Source organism: Schistocerca americana, chromosome 8 (genome assembly GCF_021461395.2).
Source record: "Schistocerca americana isolate TAMUIC-IGC-003095 chromosome 8, iqSchAmer2.1, whole genome shotgun sequence".
Taxonomy (NCBI): domain Eukaryota; kingdom Metazoa; phylum Arthropoda; class Insecta; order Orthoptera; family Acrididae; genus Schistocerca; species Schistocerca americana.
This window is the reverse complement of record NC_060126.1, coordinates 287177158-287193202: the sequence shown is the minus strand read 5'-3', so window position 1 is coordinate 287193202 and position 16045 is coordinate 287177158. Positions and strand designations below refer to the sequence as shown.

The 16045-nt window shown below is 42.1% G+C and overlaps 1 protein-coding gene across 1 annotated transcript in view; it reads left to right on the top strand.

Moving 5' to 3' along the window:
- The window catches only part of LOC124545475 (carboxypeptidase D-like), a 256584-nt gene that overhangs the window by 21093 nt on the left and 219446 nt on the right, over positions 1 to 16045 (top strand). Inside the window, exon 3 of the mRNA XM_047124408.1 lies at positions 4910 to 5079. Coding sequence (XP_046980364.1) covers positions 4910 to 5079 — 170 coding nt within the window. The remainder of the gene's footprint in view (positions 1 to 4909; positions 5080 to 16045) is intronic.

Genomic DNA, 16045 nt, shown 5'->3' with positions numbered 1-16045 from the left:
ACTCTAGAACCGGTTGCATGAGTGATTTGAAGCAATCTCCTGTGTAGACTATTTGCACTTCCCCAGTATTCTACTGATAAACTGAAGCCCACCCCTTGCTTTACCCATGACTGAGCCTTTGTCATCATTCCATTTCATATCCCTACAAAGCATTACACCCAGGTATTTGTATGAGTTAACCAATTCCAGCAGTAACTTATTGATATTATACTCGTAGCATATTAGATTTTTGTTTGTTTTTTGAAGTGCACAATTTTACATTTCTGAATATTTAAAGAAAGTTACCAATCTTTGCACTACTTTAAAATCTTATCAGGATCTGACTAAATGAATATGCTGCTTCTTTCAGACAGTACTTCATTACAGATAACTGCATCATCTGCAAAAAGCCTGATGTCACTATTAATATTGCCTGCAAGGTCATTAATTTACAATATGAACAGCAAGGGTCCCAACACACTTCTCTGGGGTAAATCCAGAATTACTTCTTTTGATAATAAGTATAGGTGTAGTACTGAGTCAATTGCTTTTAGGAATTCAAGAAATACTGCATCTACCTGATTCCCTGGATCCAGAGCATTCAGTATATCATGAGAAAAGTGTGGGTTGAGTTTCACATGATCGATGTTTTCGAAAAACATTCTGGCTGGCATTGAGGAAGTCATTCTGTGCAAGACACCTCATTATTTTTGAGCTCAGAATATGTTCTATGATTCTACTACAAATCGATGTCAGGCGTATGGGATGGTAGTTTTGCGGATTACTTCTGCTACATTTTTGGACACAGATGTGAGCTGTGTTTTCTTTTTTTTCCAAGAATTGGGCATAGTTTTTTGTTCAAGGGATCTACGACAGATTGTAGTTATAAGAGGGGCTAACACAGCTGCAAATTCAGTGTGGAATCTAATAGGAATTCCAGCGGGCCCTGGAGCTTTGTTCAGTTTTAAAAATTTCAGCTGTTTCTCAACACCACTGACACTAATAATTAAATGTTTCCCTGAGGCATTTAAGCCTCTTCATTATGCACGATAATGATTGAAGCAGAAGAAATGAATTAAAGTTTGTGCTGCGGCTGGGACTCGAACCCGAGTCTTCTTGTTTGCTAGGCAAAAATGTTAACCATTACACCACTTAACTTGGGTAGTTTGTGAAGCAGTGTAGACCATTGTACTGCAGTGGTGTTATGGTTAGCGTTTCTACCTAACAAACAAGAAGACCCGAGTTTGAGTCCTGGCGGTAGTGGAAATTTTAATTCATTTCGTCTGCTTTGATCATTAAACTGACACTAATACTTATTTCATTCATCTTTTCAGTGGTATAAGGATTAAATTGGGGTAATTCCCCTTGGTTTTCCTTTGTTTGAAAGCAGAGTTAAGAATTTCAGCTTTTGCTTTGCTAACCTCAATTTCAGTTCCTGCCTTATTCTATAGAGACTGGACACTAAATTTAGTGTCACTAAAAGTCTTTACATACAGCTGTAATTTCTCTGGGTTCTGTGAAACATCAGTTGACAATATTCTGATATAATAATAATCATTGAAGGAATCACACATTGCACGAATTGCATCGCATGCAACTAAGATAGTGGATGGGAAAGCACTTCTAATTACGTGTGTTTCACAGGCAGAAAATGGGTCTCCTATGCTGTTTTAGGCCATGGTAGTGTATTGTGTTTTTGGTGTCTCCATACTTTTTGTCCACCCATGTACCTCCATTATCCTTGACACAGGCTTCACAGCTGATTGGTTTGATTGGCACCAGTAACTACATTGTCATCAAGGTAATTTGTACAATGGAGTATGCTGTATAGAAGCTGTTCAAGAACCTTCTGATGGATAGGTTGTGCAATGCTAATATGGAAAGCTGCCTGTGATGCAGATTAAACAGGGTTGTGACCACTATAAACTACTGTGAATTATTATCAAGGCATAGCAAAAAAGTAACACTTTCGGGAGATCAATCTTTGTGATATAGTGACTGCCAGGAAAGCTAAAAAACAGCTTTTCGAGACAAGGAAACTTGTATGTACTGATTATAGATTTGTATGTTGATAATTGTTTTGAAATTGCTAATCATTTGTAATGACCCTTTGGATTTATGAACCACAGTAATAGAGGCCACTCTAGTACCCACAGTCTTAAAATATAATCGCGACTCTCAATGCTGTGTCTGACATTTTGTGTGACACTAGCAACACCTGTGGTGAGGAAGTCAGTGGTAAGATTAATGTTTGTTCTTAATTATTTTTCTACTTAATTACTGAAATAGTTGATATAGTTTTGCATTCAAAGCATAAATAACTTATCGAGAGAGCTGAATGATCATGACGTAAACATAAAAATGATCAAATCTCACTGATTCAGTGACATAAGCTACATCCCATTCCTCAAGAAATACTTTCGAACATGTGTATAATTGCAGTTTACTCTGCTGGAACGCAGGAGAATATAAACACACATTTCATTTATAGGGAGCATATATTTATGTTGTTGTTTTTTCCTATTGTGATAGACCATTTCCTTGATGTGTTAAAATAGTGTATGGTGTCTAATGATTCACATATTCTTACACTTCACTTGATTTCCTAATACATGAATATTTTTATAAATGCATTTACTTTTGCTTCAGAATTGAATGTCTTGGAGATTCTTGCTCTTTTGTGATGCAGATATAGCAGCAATTGTGGAATTTATTTCTTCCGTGTTGGAAACAGTTTGATTGCTTTTGACATTTTATCACCACATCTCAGTGGTTTTCCCATCCCAGCTACAGTTTTGGTTGCTTATTTGGAACATTAAATAATCCAGCTATTGCATTCCACACCAGTTTCATACATTGCAGATTCACTTATTTGACTGTAAGTGTAGTGAACAAAACTTCATGTTGTTGAGTAGAAGTATGATATCCTCCTACAAAAGGTGAGGTCTTCTGCTGTTTACTAGCCATTTTTTGTTCTCAGAAGAAAACGACATTCTTCAGTAAATATCTGTTTCTTCAGTAAATATCTGTTGGTTACAAGAGAGTCACAAATAAACTGTCCTGTGATGTACCATTTCATATCTCATAGGGTCCTTAAGACATGAAAGAAAGGCAGATGTGGCATCATTTTTTTAATTATTGCCAATTTTTATGGGACTTCATGTGCCCTCTATTGTGAAAATTCTGTTACAAATCAATATAAGCTACGCTAGTCTCACTCGTCCGATACTATATTTATATGTGTAGCTTTCTGTCTGCTTGGTACTTATGCTGGCTAGTGTGGTTGGATAAAGGAATCAACCATTGACATTTCTGACATGAAAGGTGAAGGCCAATTTTATGACATTCTTCAGTAAATATCTGTTTCTTCAGTAAATATCTGTTGGTTACAAGAGAGTCACAAATAAACTGTCCTGTGATGTACCATTTCATATCTCATAGGGTCCTTAAGACATGAAAGAAAGGCAGATGTGGCATCATTTTTTTAATTATTGCCAATTTTTATGGGACTTCATGTGCCCTCTATTGTGAAAATTCTGTTACAAATCAATATAAGCTACGCTAGTCTCACTCGTCCGATACTATATTTATATGTGTAGCTTTCTGTCTGCTTGGTACTTATGCTGGCTAGTGTGGTTGGATAAAGGAATCAACCATTGACATTTCTGACATGAAAGGTGAAGGCCAATTTTATGGCAGAGTCAAATGTTCTTTAAAATGCAAACTCTACAAGAAATTTTCTCAGTGATACCAGTGTGCCATTTCCCATAAAAGGAAGAGGTGGAGTAAAGAACAAATGTAACACAAATAAGGAGACTATCACCTATGCATCATGTTGCATTTCAGCATTAGTACCACTCAAGAACACCTCAACAGTGTCTCAGATAGTTTGTCAACTAACTCCTTCAACCATTTCTCTTCAGCCATTTCTTCTTTTAGGAGAGTTCAGTAGAGCTTCTTGCCTGATATGTACCATGACTGGTTTCAAAACTAGTAATGTCAAATAAACCACTAGCACTGAGATTTTTATCATTGTTATTATCCCACAATTGCGTACTGGTGCTTACTCTGACTATGAAGAAAATGGTGGAAGTGGACTATGTGCAGGCAGTTGAGTGTATATGAACATTAGTACAGTGTCAAGGTGTCCAGGACTGAACACTCAACCAATGTATTCCACAAAGCCACTGATGCCTGATGCGTCCTTACCAAAAGTTTCAAAACATTTCAGAAAAAATTCTGGCTATTGGTAGAATGAGCACTTGCACTTTTTAATGAGGGCACCTTGGACTTTTCCAAATAAACAACAGCTAAACACCAAAGGATAATCAGCTAGAGCAAATTAACTGGCCAGTTGTGTCTGAAAATTAGTTTTAAAAGCTTTTGACCTTTAATCAAGAAGTATTTTGTGTAATTGCTGTTAGAGATGCTTTAATACATTGAAAATGAAGGTGTTGCAAATCAAAAGCTTACACACTCAACAATAATTTAATACTTGTGCTAGTAAACTCAATTTTTAGTCTTCTAAGTGCAAAATAATTCAATCCAACTCTGGATTCAAGATTTTTTGATATTCAGCTGCCAGCTGTCTGAATATTGTAGAACAACATGCGTGTCAACCAATTTTTTATTTTAATTTTTTGATCATTGTGAATAAATTTGAGCTGCAGAGTTGTTACATCATTGGTCTCTTAGACAATGGTGTCAGGCATAGGATTTATAAAATCACGTTGCATTACTCATGTTTTAAATCTCATGCTGGAAACTTTCATATAAATAAATGTAATTTATAGGTAATTCCACAATGAGAGTTTTAACTTTACTAATGTTTCAGAAGTGTTTCACTTTTTAGGTTTCTTATTTGTCACTGAAACACTTGTTGTACAACAGGTTCAGCGGAATAATATAATGTGTCCTTGATTTTGAACAGAACGTCCCGCGATTGCTGTGAAGAGAGCAGATCTCCTGATGATGCTTTGTTTCAATCATTGGCTCGCACCTATGCTGCTGCTAATCCTAAAATGACTGAGGGAAGTGCATGCCCACTAGAGAAATTTAAAAATGGTATAACGAATGGTGCTATGTGGTATGAAGTGAAAGGTCAGACTCAAAATTTTATAATCTCATTACATACACACACAAATCATTGCTTTAATATACAGGAGACTTCATCAGATAAATAATGTAACTGACAAACATACAGTGTGTCAGTAAAAAAAATTATCTTAATTTAAAAACATCGTTACAAGTTTATTTTAATTTAGAAATTCCTTGAATGAATAACAGTAGTTTTGCACCAGGATGGTGTATAATTTTATCTTCAGTAAATGTAGTTCCATAGTGAAAGTGAAAGTTTTTCACTTTTAATTTATTATGACTTTTCATAGCCAGTAGCGAGGAGTCGTATATGAGAGCATTAATCTTTAAGATGGTAACATGAAATTATCTTGGTTTCTTTTGTCATACATATGTTGAAAATTGTTTCCTATAAATAATTTTGGAGTAGTACATATAAAGAATAAGAGCTTATAAATGTAAGTAGGTAGCATAGTTAAAACATTTAGTTCCATGGATAAAGGTCAGCATTAATCCTTAGGCATAATATTGCACTTATTTCCAATAAAAGTTTTCTTGAAGTAATAATATCCTGCTTACAATACTTCCAAGCTTACAATAGATTCAGAATAGCTTTGGTAAAAACCTTTTCTAGTGTCCGTGCCACTTGTGTAGAGCAATACTGTCATTGCGAATGGAGTACTGTGCAGCTTGTTTATTAAGTAGCTTTTATGAAAAGACCAGAATGATTTTTTTTTCTTGAAATATCCCCCGGAATTTGACAGAATCTCCTTCCTAAATTCCTGAATTTTATGGGTTATTTGGAAGTTATATGATTTTGATTTTGTAAGTTGTGCTAGTTGGGTCGCAGGTTTTAAAATATTTAGGATGTCAATGCCTCTTTGGAGAATTTGTTCTGTGGCCACACTTTAAATGAGTACAGTTGCATCACCGGAAAAAAAGCTCTGGATGTTACATTTAGAGATAATTTTTTCTTTTTCTTTTTTTTTTTTTTAAATAGAGATAGGATTGGGCCTAAAATGGAACCTTGTGGGATACCCTGTGAAATAATTTTTCATTCTGAAAAACAATTTTCTGTACTTCACATTACAACTACTCTTCACTTTTTGTCTATTAAATATGATTTGAGCCACTTCAGAGTGCTGCCATTTATTTTGTATCTTTGTAATTTATTTGACAGTAAAAACTGCTTTACACAGTCAAAAGCCTTCATAAGGTCACGGAAAATTTCTGTAACTTCTTGGGATTTGTCCAGAGATAGGAAAACATTCTCAACAAATTTGTTATGGCACATGTTGCACTCTTCCCTTTCTGTACACTAATTATTGAAATTATTATAATAATTGTAATAATGATTATTAGATTTATCTGTGAAATCTTGGATTTGTGTTGTGACAACTTTTTTGAATGCTTTTGAGAATATTGGTGTTATAATGCTAGACACTACCAATAGTGCAGCCACTAAGAACAAACATTTATGTATCCACATTGCCGGCCGAAGTGGCCGTGCGGTTCTAGGCGCTACAGTCTGGAGCCGAGCGACCGCTACGGTCGCAGGTTCGAATCCTGCCTCAGGCATGGATGTGTGTGATGTCCTTAGGTTAGTTAGGTTTAATTAGTTCTAAGTTCTAGGTGACTGATGACCTCAGAAGTTAAGCCGCATAGTGCTCAGAGCCAACTATGTATCCACATTCAAATCAATGACAAACATAGACACAGTACAATAAGCAGTAGAACATGATCTGAGAAGCAGTACCAGCAGCGCTGTCTTTTTATAGAGCAAGGCACCGGCAGGCAACACAGCCGATGTCGAGCCTACGCCCTAGTCTTGTCATCTACTGCAAACGGCCTCTGATCGCTGACCTGTGCAGCCGCCGGTGACAGAGTATTTGAAGTCTAGTGCACCGGTGGTCTGGTGCCACGATGTATGTCCAGGTGTTTCGTGTGCAACATTATAGCACCCCTCCCCTCTTGGGGATGACTGAAGACACATCCATGTCCTCTGCTGTAGGTGACAAAGGTAATTATGGCATCAGCGGGAGGAGATTCTGGGTCAGAACTGATGAATAGGGGCGGAAGTGCCATGTTTATGGACAAACATAGTGGCCACCCCCATGAAGTACCATAAGGGAGGATTGGTGATAAGAGTGCTGGCAGCATCTTGACATAGGTGTCCTCGATATTGTGGAACTGTGCCTGTGGTGGAGGCACTGGCCACTTGGTCGCGGGGTGGCAGAGTCATTGGCGGTGAAGGACCTGACGCCACTGGCTCAGCCAGTGGCAGAAGCGCAGGTGGCAGTGACGATGGGGAAGGCCAGCAGCATGTGTAGGGGTTCCAGACCCCAAAGGAGAGGCAGGAGATGGCAGCTTCAACAAGTAGGGTGGATCTCCTCCCACAGCTGGGATCCCCATGAGCCTGGGACATTTCTTGAGGGAAGACAAAGGTTGTGATGGAAGAGCTGTGGCCCTTGCTGTGACATGAGGATGCGGCTGATCATGGTGATGTGCCACCAGCCCCCTGGTGTGCACTATACAGAGGCAGTGGTCATAGCATCTGTGGATTGTGACTTGAATCCACTTTGGTCAGTGGCTGAACCCCCAAGCCCAGACCGCAGAGCCGTGAGGGAACCATGACGGGGCTGCACAGATGGACTTTGGTGGGGTTGCATGAACAGATCCAGGAGGGTAGGCGGATGGTGACCATGGAGGATCTTGGCCACCATTCCGCCTCATCATTAGATTGGAAAGGAGGGGCATTCATGGGGTGAATGCCTTTATAGGCACAGAAATCCTGGAAGGTGTGTGGTAGCAAGTGTGTAAGACAGTGCTTCAATAGAATTTTTTTTTGAGAGGACCTACACCATAGCTTTGGCTGGTGTGGAAGGACAATTGATATAACACATGGAAATTTAGAAAAAGCATATACAATCAACAACCAGATGCTGAATTGTGGGCCACGGAGAGACCATCACCCATGGAGTCGCCTGTTGTGTAGCACTCTGAGAGCAGGCTGTGATAAGAAGTACGATATCGTCATTGATGCCAGGCCAAAACATGTGTTGAGAGGGCAATGACTTGATACGAGAGGAACTCTCCCCCCGCCCCACCCACCCATTGTCCCAGATATAGGAACTGAAGCACATCCCACTGTAAAGCAGCCGGAATCACAATCTAGGATGACAGCCCATTCATAGCTAAGAAGACAACACTATCGAACACCGAAAGGTGGTAATGGAGGGCAAAATAGCCACGTAAAGGATCAGAAGCCCATCCTGAAGGCCTGTCTGGCCGACCACGCTGAATGAGGTGAACAATTTGGTGCAAAACCAGATCTGCTGCAATCAGGGAGCCCGTAATAGGAAATCATTCCACTATACATTGCGCTCCAACGTCGGAGTGAAAACAGAGGAGCTTCTGTAAAGTTTGGAAGGTAGGAGACGAGATACTGGCAGAAGTAAAGCTGTGAGTACCAGGCGTGAGTCGTGCTTCGGTAGCTCAGATGGTAGAGCGCTTGCCCACGAAAGGCAAAGGTCCCGAGTTCGAGTCTCGGTCGGGCGCACCGTTTTAATCTGCCAGGAAGTTTCAGGGGAGCTCATCTTTATCAAAAGTAGTATCCGGCTCCACCTGGAGACTGGATAACACATTGGTGTTGGCATTCTGCGCAACAGGCTGAAAATATGTTTCATAGTTGTAGTGAGACAGAAAAAAGGCCCAATGCTGGAGGTGATGCGCTGCTTTGTTGGGCATTGTGGTTTGCGTACTGTAAGACCTTCAGTACACACACCATCAGATTATTTGACTTGTCGCTCTAACGAAGTAGGCGAGTGTCAGCAATATGTCTCGTGGTCTTATTGTGATGTGTTTATCTTCTGACGTTAGGTCACACGATAGAAATGACACTTGCACGCTTAGAGTAGTAGATTGATGGTGACCAACTTATAACAGAACTTGATTAATTTTCACACACATTTATTAAAATAATAACAAGCATAAAAATTACTTAACTTGGTTCTGGATGCTATTTACAATTGACAATCTGAAGTTCCTTTGGTATTGGTACGTTAATCTTATTCTCACATATATCTCTGATACTTGACAAAAGTGTCTATACATTTATCTTCATGGCTATGTACAGGAATATGGTAATCTTATTAGGTGCAGACTGAAACTTGACTATAGACTGGTACAGACAAATGTAGAACTCATACAGACTGGTACAGACTAATGCAGACTGGTGCAGACAAATGCAGACTGGTACAGACAAATCCAGACTGACTTAATCAGAGGTCTGTACACTCGTTATAATACCTCGCGCATTCATGTATCACTGCGTGAGTGTGATCCGCGAGGAGAAAAGGTTCTACATAAGCAGCAATCTCATTGGCTGCGTTACATATTAATACGCGGATTGGCTGAAGCAGAATTTGGTCCGTCTCTATGGCAGCGCCATCTCGTAGTGCGGAGACAGACGACCGCTGCGCCTGCGCTGTTGTGCTTAGCGGGGCGCGCTCTAGTGGGAAAATTGTGTACGCGCTGGCTATGCGGAACTATGTACACAACAGGCAATGAAGCAGAAGAATTAAAGAATGAAACCAAGAGCTTGTGGTCCATAATGAGGAGAAACTTAGACCCATACAAGAATAAATGAAACTTCTTGACGGCATAGATGTGACAACAAGTGCTTCCTTTTCAACGTGGGAGTAGGACTGCTGAGCAGTGTTGAGCATTTTAGGTACTTAAGCTATTGAACGTTCGGACCATCCTCAAAGCGATGCGCAGGAACAGTCATGAGGTCAAATTGAGAGGCATTTGTAACCAAGACATGTGGTGGCCAGGATGAAAGGTAACCAAAAAAGGGACAGAATGCAATTTAGATTTCAAAAGTATGAATGTATGCTCACAGGCTGGCATCCACTGATAAGGAACGTCCTTGTGGAGCAATTCGTGGAGGGGATGGTTCAATGTGACCACATCTGGAATGGGTTCATGTTAGTAGGCAGTTTTCCCTAGAAATGCCTGGAGTTCCTTGACATTGGGTGGGGGAAGGCATAGCTTTGACAGTGGGGATACGAGGACATAAAGGATTTACATCGTCCCAAGAAACCTCAAACCCCAAATAAACAGTGGATAACTGAAAAAAGTGTGATTTTTCTAAGATGCATTTCAACCCTGTGGTATGTAAGACTGTGAACAAGGAGCATAAGTTGCATAAATGCTCTTCTGTGGATGCACTTGTCATGACAATGTCATAGAGATAGTTGATGCACTCCGTAACGGAAGTTGTCAGTTGTTCCAAAGAACACTGAAAAATTGCAAGGTCCTAGCCACGTCGAATGAGAGGCACTGATATTGGAACAATCCAAAGAACATGTTAATCAGACAGATCCTTTTTGAATTCTCATCCGACAAAACCAGCAAATAGACTTCAGATAAATCAATTTTAGAGGAAATCTGGCCCACAGTGAGTTTACTCACTTACCCTGACAGGGCAAAGGGTAGGTTTCAATGGTAGACTGAACAGTAATGGAAACTTTAAAGTCGACTCAGAAGCAAAGCTGGCCATTCTGCTTTTTTTTTTTTTTTTTTTTTTTTACAAGTGGGATAGACCATTCATTTGATAAAACAGGCTGTATGACCCCCAACCCCTACAGGAGGCTCGCCACTCTTTGGCGGGTTTGTAATTGGCTACTAAGGGGCCCCAGCTTTTGCAGCAACTTTTCCCTTTCATTCTGCATGTCTATCCTCTTGCTATTCTTCTTTTTCCCCCTTAGGGAACATGTCCGGCGTGTTAATGGGGATGTTCTGCATTGTCCATTGGTGACATAAGAACTGTCTCACCACTGTTTTCCATTCCGTTTTCCTTTCTTTGTTTCCCTTCTCCTCACGTTCCTCTGCTTCGGCGTTTGAGGTTCATCTTTTTCTTCTTTCTCCCTGTGCACTCCTGATGGCTGGCCCATATGTCTCACATGTAACAGGTGACTGTGTAATGCCTAATTCCCAGCCCTGGGTCAACAGGTAGGAGTCACACTTATCCCTAGTACAAGCCAGACCCAGGGAGGCGTGATTGCCTGAGCTGCTACCTTCCCAAATTGCCATTTGGTCCCTCAGTCAGATGTTATGGAGGTGTGACATGAGGTGTGAATAATCACCTAAGGCGGGTGTGCCCGCTTGTGAAGGGGGCCCCAATTGGAAGGAGCATGCCATTGGAGACACTGGCAATCATGGGGAATTTTCTCGCAATGAGGCTAACAATTCAAAGACCCTTCAAGCTGCACTACGGTTCCTTGTGGTCTCATGTACTGAAGACGGTCAGTACTTCGCAACAGTAAATCCGTTTATTATTCAGAAAGGTGTTAATGCAGTTGCCGGCCCTGTGAAATCCTGCTCTTGTTTACAGAATGGCACGTTGCTTTTGGAGACTACTTCTGATTCTCAAGCACAACTATTGGTTGCTGCCTCACTTCTCCATGGCTATCTTGTTCGTGTTGAGGCCCATAGACCTCTGCATTCTTCCCGTTGTGTTAGTTACAGTAGGTTGCTCGACGGTCTGACCGAGACCAAAATCCAGTCATACCTCTCTGATCAGGGTGTCATTGCTGTCCATTTGGTGATGAAAAAGGTAGGGTCATCCTTAGTGCCCACCCACACACTTTTTCTCTCCTTTGATAACATGCTGCTTTCATCCAAGACCAAAGCCGGCTATGAAATTATCATAGGCCGACCAAACATTCCGGACCCGATGTTACCAGCATCATCATTTCACCCATACTAGAACGTATTGTCAAGACCCACTCAAATGTATAACCTGTGGTAGGGATGCGCAAGAGGGCGATTGTCCTCCTCCTCCTCCCCATTGTATCAACTGCAATGGAGGCCATGCCACCTCCTCTCGGGATTGTCCCATGTATCTTGATGAGTGGGCTGTCCAGGAGATCTGGGTAAAGGAAAATGTGTCTTACCCTGTTGCTCTCAAGTTCTTGGGTAGTCGCAAACCCAAACCCTGCATTCTCCCATCTAGCACTTATAGTTCTGTTCTTGGTACCTCTCGCTCCATGAACGACATGACCACGCAGACATGTGATGTCAAATTCAGCTCTCAGGTTGTGAAATTGCCCAGTGTCAAGGTAGCATCACCATCCCCTTGTCCACCTGTGCAACAAGCCATCAAACTCTCACCTCAAGAGGCAACGCCACCAGCTACACAACCGGTAGGCCAGAAAGGACAGAAGGAGTACCCCCATGAAGACTTCCTATATTCCTCCAGCCAACGAACATCTGTCTCTCCCTCTGCTATCCAGAAAGGCTCGAAGAAGTCCAAAAAGGCAAATGGTCTTCTCCTTTGCTTACTCGAAGATCTTCTTTGACAGTGTTGCCACATGATATCTTAGCCCGGCCGGCCACTGTGTGCACAACCAACTGTTTTTTTGCATTGGACTCCACAGACCAACAGCACAAGCAAGCCAATGATTCTGTGGACCTCATGGAGCAGGATCCTCATGCTTCTGTGCCCTATAGCAGCGAGTCTTTGCAGGCTGTCACTCGGCATCTGTCAAGGTGACACCCCTTCATTTCTTCTCCACCATGACTCTCCTCCAACGGAATGTTTGCAGCCTTCGGCCCCACAAAGAGCTTTTAGCATCACAGTGTCCCCTTGTACTCTGCCTTCAGGAAACAAAATTGCATCTTCAGGACTGCTTTGAGCTTTTACAATTCTTCCCGGCTCATTTTGACTTTCCCCTTAAGGTGGACATTCCCTCTCATGGGGGTGTCATGCTGCTCACATGGGATGATGATCATAGTCAACCCATCTCCCTGACTACCCATCTTCAAGCTGTTGCAGTTCACCTTTCCCTTCCTCATCTGACTTTTCCCCTCTGTACTTTTTATGTCCCTCTGTCATTTGGTGTCACCTCACCAGGGAAGACTTCCTTCAGCTAATTGGGTAGCTACCTCCCCATTTCTGCTACTTGGTGGCTTTAATGCACGTCATCCCCATTGGGGTTCCCCTGGAACCTGTCAGAGAGTGCCCTCTTGGCTGATCTTCTTAATCAACTCAACCTCTTCTTCCTTAACACTGGAGCATCCACATTTCTTTCTGACTCCTCACACACCTATTCCCGTTTGGACCTATCCTTGTGCACTGCCCAGCTTGCCCATCGTCTTGAGTGGTCCATTCTTTCTGACACCTACTCAAGTGACCATTTCCTATGTGCTATCCGTTTGATGACTCCTACTCCATCTGCATGCACACCCAAATGGCAGCTTACTAAGGCTGACTGGTGGTTTTACTGCTCCCTGGCGACCTACGAAGAACAAGATTTCCCCGGTTGTGATGACCAGGCAGAATATCTCACAAATGTTATCCCTACAGCTGCCGAATGTTCCATTCCTCGCACTTCCTCTTTACCACACTGTGTTTCAGTCCCTTGGTGGACTGTGGCATGCCGCAACACAATTCGTGTGCAGAGACATCCTCTCTGTGTTTTTAACCATCATCCTATGATGGCAAACTGCATTCATTGTAAACAGATGTATGCAAAGTGTCATCGCTTTCTTCGTGATAGCGAGAAAGCTGGCTGGATTTCATTCACTAGTTCTTTTAACAGTTCCACCCCTTCCTCTGTCATGTGGGCCAACCTCCGACGGCTCTCTGGAACCAAGATCCATTCACCAATTTCCAGCCTGACAGTAGCAGACAATGCCATCGTGAACCCTATTGCTATCTCCAACACCTTAGGCCGCCATTTTGGAGAAATTTCAAGCTCTTCCCACTGTCACCATGCCTTCCTCCATCAGAAATGTGTGGAGGTGGCTTGAGTGATACCCTTCTCTTCTCAGAATCATGAGCGCTACAATGCTGCCTTTACTATGAGGGAGTTAGATGATGCTCTCAGTTCATCCCGATCCTCCACCAAATGGCAGATGCTGTCCACATTCAGATCTTGCAGCACCTTTCTTTTGCGGGCAAGCACTTTCTGCTTCATACTTACAACCGTATATGGGCAGAGGGCTTGTTTCCCGGATGTTGGTGGGAAGCTACCGTCATACCCATACCTAAGCCTGGTAAGGACAAAAATCTTCCTTTCAGGTACCACCCCATCTCTCTCACCAGCTGTGTTTGCAATGTGATGCAACATATGATTCATGCCCGACTGGTATGGTGGCTTGAGTCTCCCAGTTTACTAACGATTGCACAGTGTGGATTTCCAGCGTGCCTTTCTGCAGTTGACAATCTCGCCACTTTGTCCACTCCTGTCATGGATGGTTTTCTGCAGAAATCCTAGACTGTGACCATGTTTTTTGATTTAGAGAAGGCCTACGACACCTGCTGGAGAACTGGTGTCCTCCACATGCTTTACACATGGGGCTTCCATGGCCACCTCCTCCATTTCCTTCACGAATTTTTTAAAGGACAAGTTTTTAAGGAGCATGTGGGTTCTGCCTTGTCAAATACCTTTATCCAGAAAACCGGTGTGACTCAGGGTTCCTTCTTGAATGTCGTCCTCTTTGCTATCGCCATTAACCCTATAATGGCCTGTCTCCTGCTGGGCATCTCCAGCTCTCCTTTTGTTGATGATTTTGCGATCTACTATAGTTCTCAATGGGCCTGTCTCGCTGAGCTGCTTCCTCAGACATGTCTTGACATCGACAATGGCTATCGTTTTTCCACTGACACTTTGTCTTCATGTCTCTGTCTTCATGTTCTATAGTTTTGACTTGGGCGCGTATGACTCCAGTTGTTTTTGCGCCCTAAAACAAAACAAACAAACAAACAGTAACCCCCAACCACATCAGCCTGTCCAATTCTGATTTCTTTGATTATGCCAAGGCCACTGGAATAGGGCACACACAGAAATAGTACAACTGTACCATAGATTTCAGTATAATGTGGGCTGTAAAATTAGTGGCACAAGCTAACTCATCCGCAAAAAGAGACGAGAACGCAAAACTCGAGAGAATCCAACTGCTGGTAAGGGACCTGGTCAGAAACAAGATGCATTACATCTGCAATGGAAAAACCAGAAAGTATTGATATAATCCAGACTGAACAAATTGTCAGTGCCAGCATCATCCACTACCAGAAAAGTCAAGGAACAAACTACAGTTTAGACACAGTGGGAGCTGTAAATTGCCCAAAAATTTGGAATATGCGGCTTGTTGTAACTGATCAAATGTCGAGTAATAGAGACAGTGCTGGAGATCCCAAACCCACATAAGTTTGTGTGTTTAGTAGTGTCACGACTTGCTGTTATTTCGTAGCACTAGAGACAGACAATTTACGCCTATTTCCGTATCCTCTGGAGTAGGCTGGGGACAAAATGCAGGTGCTGTATGCAGGGAGGCTGCATTTGTATGGCTGCCATTTCAGCCCCCCCCCCCCTCCTCGCACCCAAAGAAGTAACTGATACCTGATGACCAGGAACAGGAGCCACCACAGTGATGTTACACCAAGTCTCAATCTAATAATGAGCAGCTTGAAATACCTCAGATGATTGAGCAATATTTAATACTTCAGGCAAAGATGAATTCTTGTACTGTAATGTGTGTTGGTGCATCTCTTTGTTATGAACCAACCAAATGATGGCATCACAGACCATAGAATCAGTATAGAAATCATTATGGGCAGCTGCCCAAGTGTGCTGTTGGGCTCGACATGTGTGGCAATGACATGAATGCACGTATAGTGATAATTGGACAACAACTTACACATTTTGTCACTTATGTGACACCAGATCCTGGAGTGCGGCTAACTGACACAACGCTGGTACATCCGAGGGTAAACCTAAGAAAGGAGCAACAGCTGTGTGTATCAGTTACACCAAAAGTGAGGAAGTGTTGCCAAATCTATTTCATGTAAGCCTCCTGGTGTTTGGTCCCATCATCGTAAGGGGCAAAAGATGTAGCAAATGTATGAGCTCGCTGCTATTCTAGGAGACATTTGTTATCACCAATTATGTCATAATGCTGGAGGCAACCAATAGTGAGGCCA